Source organism: Plecotus auritus (assembly GCF_963455305.1).
Source record: "Plecotus auritus genome assembly, chromosome: 1".
Classification (NCBI taxonomy): Eukaryota; Metazoa; Chordata; class Mammalia; order Chiroptera; family Vespertilionidae; genus Plecotus; species Plecotus auritus.
Window position 1 is genome coordinate 62,187,117 of NC_137770.1, and position 6,293 is coordinate 62,193,409.

The 6,293-nt window shown below is 37.8% G+C and overlaps 1 protein-coding gene across 1 annotated transcript; it reads left to right on the forward strand.

Moving 5' to 3' along the window:
• Positions 1-5,136: 5,136 nt before the first annotated feature.
• On the forward strand, positions 5,137-6,036 carry LOC308246220 (mitochondrial nicotinamide adenine dinucleotide transporter SLC25A51-like; the record flags this gene model as incomplete). The annotated part of the gene is made up of 1 exon (XM_080664180.1): positions 5,137-6,036. Exon 1 carries the CDS (start codon positions 5,143-5,145, stop codon positions 6,034-6,036), a length of 894 nt encoding a protein of 297 aa, XP_080520306.1. The 5' UTR covers positions 5,137-5,142.
• Positions 6,037-6,293: the final 257 nt, after the last annotated feature.

Here is a 6,293-nt window from a genome sequence, read left to right on the forward strand (position 1 = left end):
GGGTGGCCATCTTGTGTGTTGGAGTGACTGTCAATTTGCGTACCTCTTTATTAGATAGGCTACATTCCCTCTATGCCTACTTTGAGCATTTTTATCATAAATGGATGCTGAATTTTGGCAAATGCTTTCTGCATCTATTGAGATGATCATGTGATTTTTATCCTTCATTTGTTAATGTGGTGTCCACATTGATTTGCTAATTTGTAGATGTTTAATAGTCCTTGCATCCCTGGAATTAACCTGTTGATAATGGTGTAAGATCTTTTTAAGGTTTGCTAAATATTTTATTGAGGATTTTTGCATCTATTTTCACCATGGATATTGACTTATCATTTTCTTATGGTGACCTTGTCTGATTTTGGTATGAGGGTAATGCTGGTCTCATAAAATGAATTTGGAAGTGTTCTATCCTCTTCGATTTTTGGTAGAGTTTGAAAGGATTGGCATTAATTCTTCTTGAATGTTTGATAGATTTCATCAGTGAAGACATCTGATCCTCGACTTTTGTTTGTAGGGAGTTTTTAAATTACTGATTCAATCTCCTTACTAGTATTTGGTCTGTTCAGATTTCTATTTCTTTATAATTCAGTCTTGGAAGATTGTATTAGAACTTTATCAACTTGTTGGCATATAATTTTTCATAGTATTCTCTTATCTTTCATGCTTCCATGGTATCAGTTCTAACATCTCTTTTATTGCTTTTTTTTTTTTGAGCCTTCTCTCTTTTTCATTAGATTTTTAGTGACCTTCACATACCCAGAATCACATTAATCAATCATTAGGTCACTACATACTCATCGTTGGTCCGTGCCTGCATGGATTTCTTATTTATTTTTAATGAAACAAGTAAGGATCATGAACCTACCACACGGTATAAAAGCCGGGACTTTAACCAAAACATATCTAGCTCTGTGGTCTTTTCCAAGCCTTTCCTTCTTCAAGCACTTAAAACTACAAAATTAAGTGCTGTGCTATGATGTGACAGGGCTAACGTAAACTGAGAATTCAAGGATGGCCTCCATGTGGAGGTAATGTTTGAGTTCCAGGAAGATGAAGAGCCTTGAGGAGCAGAGAGGAAGAAATCAGAAATGTGATGGAATTAAAAAGGAGGCAATGCTTTAAGACAGTGGTCACCAACCTTTCGGACCTCATGGACCACCGGTTGGCGACTGCTGCTTTAAGAAGTCAGGCCTCCTTAACATCACATGACAAAGTCTGCAGGAGTAATTTAGAGCTGACTTGATTTCTGATTTGATCCACAGGGCTCTTACCTGGAGTGGAGGTCCTCATTCTCTTTCCACTGGATCTTGACTGGCATCTCCACTCCATTATCCCTTTTACCAGCAGGGCAATGATCCAGTGAGGTGTCAAGTGTATACTCTATATCTAGTTGCCACATGGACATATAAGTGGATCCACATAGGGCAAACCAGTGTTGTTCAAGGATCAGCTGTATAATCTAAGTTGGCTTCTGATAGTCCATGCCTAATGCAGCACACAAATGATCATGCATATTTTACGTGTCAGTTGTCTAACACCCACCTGATTAGTATACTCAGCCTTCATGGCTTATGTCCATGACCACTGTTTATAACTGTAAAACTTATATTGAACATTATTGTGTTAGTGTGCTAGGGTTGCCATAACAAAATACCATACATGAAGTGGCTTAAACAACAGATATTTATTTCTTACAGTTCTCTAAGATCAAAGTGTCAGCAGCATTGGTTTCTCCTGAGCCTCTTTCCTTGGTTTGCACTCAGATGGCCATCCCTTATATCACACATTCCTCGTATCTCTTCTTATGAGGACACCAGTCCTATTGGATTAGAGCCCTGCCCTTTTAACCTCATCTAACCTTAATTACCTCTTTGAAGGCCCTGTTTCCAAATATAGTCCCATTGGGGGATAGGACTTTGACATATGAATAGGGAGGGAGACACAATTCTGTCTTTAACAACTGTCAATCCCTCATCCGCTTTGAGGTGGGACCCAAGCAACTCTTTCCTCCTAGCAGTCTTCCATGTTGAAGCCAGAAAGCTTACATAAAAGCCAACCTATTGGTGTCACATTCCCAGTATTAAGTCCAAAATGGTGCCCTCAGCTTTCAATACAGTTCAGATTGCTTAAATTAACCCAAAAGCATTGACATCTTGGTCAACTCTCTGGCCTTAAATCCTGCTATGTAAAAGCCACCCACCACACACACTGCCTTTTCCCCCTCTGCCTGCCCGCCCCCCACCCCCCAACACACACACACACCGAGTTTCTTCTTTATGGAAGTGATTATAACTTTCCAATTTTAGGTTTTGTTCTGTGGGTTTCCATCTGCTCTTCTACCTGTTGCATTCTTAAAATTGGTTTGAGAAAGAGAGAGAGAGAAGGAGAGGAAGAGAGAGAGACATCAATTTATTGTTCCACTAACTTATGCATTCATTGGTTGATTCTTTATGTGCCCTGATGGGAGATCAAACCTGCAACCTTGGCATATCAGGACAACATTCTAACTGAGCTACCCATCCAGGACTACCTGTTATATTCCTTATACAGTTGAAGTGTTTCTTCTTCTAGAAGCCCCCTTGGGAGAATCCTCTCCTTCACAACACCTTCCCTGTGTTCACATTCATGCCTCAAACTGTGTCACTTGACTTGTCTGTACCCATCTGAACCAGCACCTTTTTAGTAGCAGCGACTGTGTCCTACCTAATCCAGTTGTATTCCTGTGCTTCACAATGTCTGGAATGAGACAGAGGAAGGGTCCTATGGAACTAATTTGAATACTGATGTGAATGAGATACTCTCAATTCCATCTCCTAAGCAAGTAGCTCTGTGTGGGGCTGTTGTGAATCCCTGCCTGTGCAGATGATCGTGGGGGCATCTTTTCTTATTGATTTGCTCACCTATCACTAGCTGGCCCTGGCTGCTGAGCTGTCTTGCTAATGATCATGACCCAACCTCACTATTTTTTTTTTTTTTGCTTTGGTACATTTATATATTGTAATATGCTTGCCACTGAACCAATGTTTAACATTATATAATTGTATTATATTATCTATATTTATAATGTGTTACGATACTATGCTATACTGATCTCTATGGCTTATTTACATTGATTGTAAGTTTTTTACTCTTAAGCATAGATCTTATCCCCCTCCCCGCTCCAACACCCATTTCTGGGTAACCATTATACCCTGTTTTTTATAAGTTTGACTTTTTTAGATTCCACATATAAGAGATAACATACAGTACTTGTCTTTCCCTGTCTGCTTTATCTCATTTAGAATAATGTGCTCAAGATCCATCTATATTGTAAATAGCAGGATATCTTCCTTTCTCGTGGCTAAATAATATTCCAGTGTGTATATATGTGCCAGATCTTTTTTATCCATACATCTGTTGATGAGCATTTAGGTTGTTTCCATATCTTGGCTATTGTGAATAATGCTGCAATAAAGTTGGAAGTGCATATATCTCTTAACAATCTTGTTTTCATTTCTTTTTGGTATATACCCAGAAGTAGAATTGCTGGATTGTAATGGTAGGTCTACTTTTTTTTCTTTCTTTTTCTTTTTTCTAATGGTAGGTCTACTTTTAATTTTTTTAGGAACCTCCATATTTTTTTCATAGTGGCTAGACCAATTTACATTCCCACCAACAGTATTCAAGGATTCCCTCTTCACCACATCTTCACCAGCACCTTTTGTTTCTTGTCTTCTTGATGAAAGCCATTCTAACAGGTATGAGGTAGATATCTCATTGTGGTTTTGCTTTGCATTTCCCTGATGATTAGTGATGCTGAATATCTTTTCATGTGCCTTTTTGCCATTTTGATGTCTCTTTGGAAAAACATCTATTTAGTTTCCGTACATTTTTAAATTGGATTTGTTTGGTTTTTGTTATTCACTTGTATGAGCTCTTTATATATTTTGCAAATCTGGTATATGGTTTGCAAATATCTTCTCCTATTCTAGGTTGCCTTTTCATTTTAATTACTTTTGCTGTGTAGAACTTTTGAGTTTATAGCCCCATTTGTTTTTGTTGTTTGTGCTTTTAGTGCCATGTCCAAAAAATCATTGCCAAGACCAATGTTGAGGACCCTTTACCCTACATTTCATTCTAGGAGTTTGTGGTATTAAGTCTTACATTTAAGTCTTTGATCCATTTTAAGTTAAAGTTTGTGAGTGGTGTGATATAGGGATCCAATTTTATTATTCTGCATGTGTTTCTATAGTGTTCTCAGTGCTATTTGTTGAAGAGACTATCCTTTACTCATTGGGTGTTCTCGGCTTCTTTGTCAAATATTCGTTGACTGTATATGCCAGGATTTAATTCTGGGCTATTCAGTTTCATCAGTCTGTGGGGTCTATTTTTGTGCCAATACCATACTGTTTTTATTACTATGGTTTTCTACTATAGTTTGAAATCAGAAAGTATGATACCTCTGGCTTTGTTTTTTTTGTTTTTGTTTTTCATGATTGCTTTGATTATGTGGTCTCTAGTGGTTCCACACAAATTTTAACATTGTTTCTATTTCTGTGAAGAACGTCTTTAGTATTTTGATGGAGATTATGTTGAATCATGGCTTTGGCTCATATGAACATTTTAACAATATTAATTCCAACAATTCATGAACACATGATGTCTCTACATTTGTTTGTGTCTTCTTTGATTTCTTTCATCAAAGTTTTGTAGTTTCCACTGTATAGATTTTTCACTTACTTGGTTAGGAAAAAATTTAAGTGTTTTATTGTGAATGGGATAGTCTTTATTTCTTTTTCAGATTAGTATAAAGGAATGCAGCTGATTTCTGTATGTTGATTTTGTATCCTACAACTTTACTGAAATCGTTGATTGGATCCAACAGCTTTTTTCACTAACTCTTTTGGATTTTCTCTATATAAAATCATACCTTCAGGATTACTCGCTGATCCGGCAGCTGGTGGCTACCAGGAGTGGAGCGGGCACCTACGGCGATGGGAAATCCAGTTATCAAAATTGGCTCTAGAAAAGAGAACCTAACATCCATTAACAATGGAAAAATTTGAGAACATTACCAAAAAGCCACCATTCCTCAAAACACCAGGCCCAGGTGGTGTTACAAGATTAAAAAATCCTTCATGAAGAAGACAGATCTTAAGCCACATGATGGATTCAGAAGATCATAAAAAGAGGTCGCCAATCATAACATCTTCAAAACAAGAGATAGCAACTCATATTACAGATGTTGGTGGAATGAAACATTATTTGTGTGGCTGCGGTGCAGCTTTCAGCAATGTAGCGATCACATTTCCCATTCAGAAGGTGTTCTTTCGGCAACAGCTGTATGGAATCAAAACCAGGGATGCAGTGCTTCAGTTGAGGAGGGATGGATTTCAAAACTTGTATCGTGGAAGTCTTGCCCCATTAATGCAGAAGACAACTTCACTGGCAGTTATGTTTGGTCTGTATGAGGATTTATCTTGCTTTCTCCGTAAGCATATTCGTACTCCAGATTTTGCAACCCATAGCATGGCAGCATTACTTGCAGGGACAACAGAAGCAATTTTCACTCCATTGGAAAGAGTTCAGACACTGCTTCAAGACCACAAACATCATGATAAATTTACAAACACTTACCAGGCTTTCAAGGCACTGAAATGTCATGGAATTGGAGAGTATTATCGAGGCTTGATACCTGTTCTTTTCCGTAATGGGTTCAGCAATGTCCTTTTTTTTGGCCTTCGAGGTCCTATTAAGGAGCATCTCCCTACTGTAACAACTCACCGTGCTCATTTGGTCAATGATTTTATCTGTGGAGGTCTATTGGGCGCCACGTTGGGAATCTTATTTTTTCCAGTTAATGTTGTAAAAGTTCGCATGCAGTCTCAAATTGGTGGGGAATTTCAGTCTTTTCCCAAGGTTTTCAAAATAATCTGGTTAGAACGAGACAGGAAATTGACAAATCTTTTCAGAGGTGTCCATCTAAATTACCACCGGTCCCTCATCTCTTGGGGCATAATCAATGCAACTTATGAATTCCTGTTAAAGGTTATATGAAAGAAATAATCAACTAAGTGCCATTTACCAATTGATTAGACCTTCAAAGAAGAGTGTAGTTTGGCCTCATTCCTAATTGGCCAAATATAAGTTGGTATAAATTCAGGGCACAATGAATTATGGCAAAGCTGTTTCCCTTAAGCACCAACAAATTCAGAATAAAAGGTTTCAATAGGAAAATTTAAGGGTTTGGGGGTTTTTTGTTTGTTTTTTAAAATATGTTTCTATTGATTTTAGAGAGAGGATGGGAGAGAGAG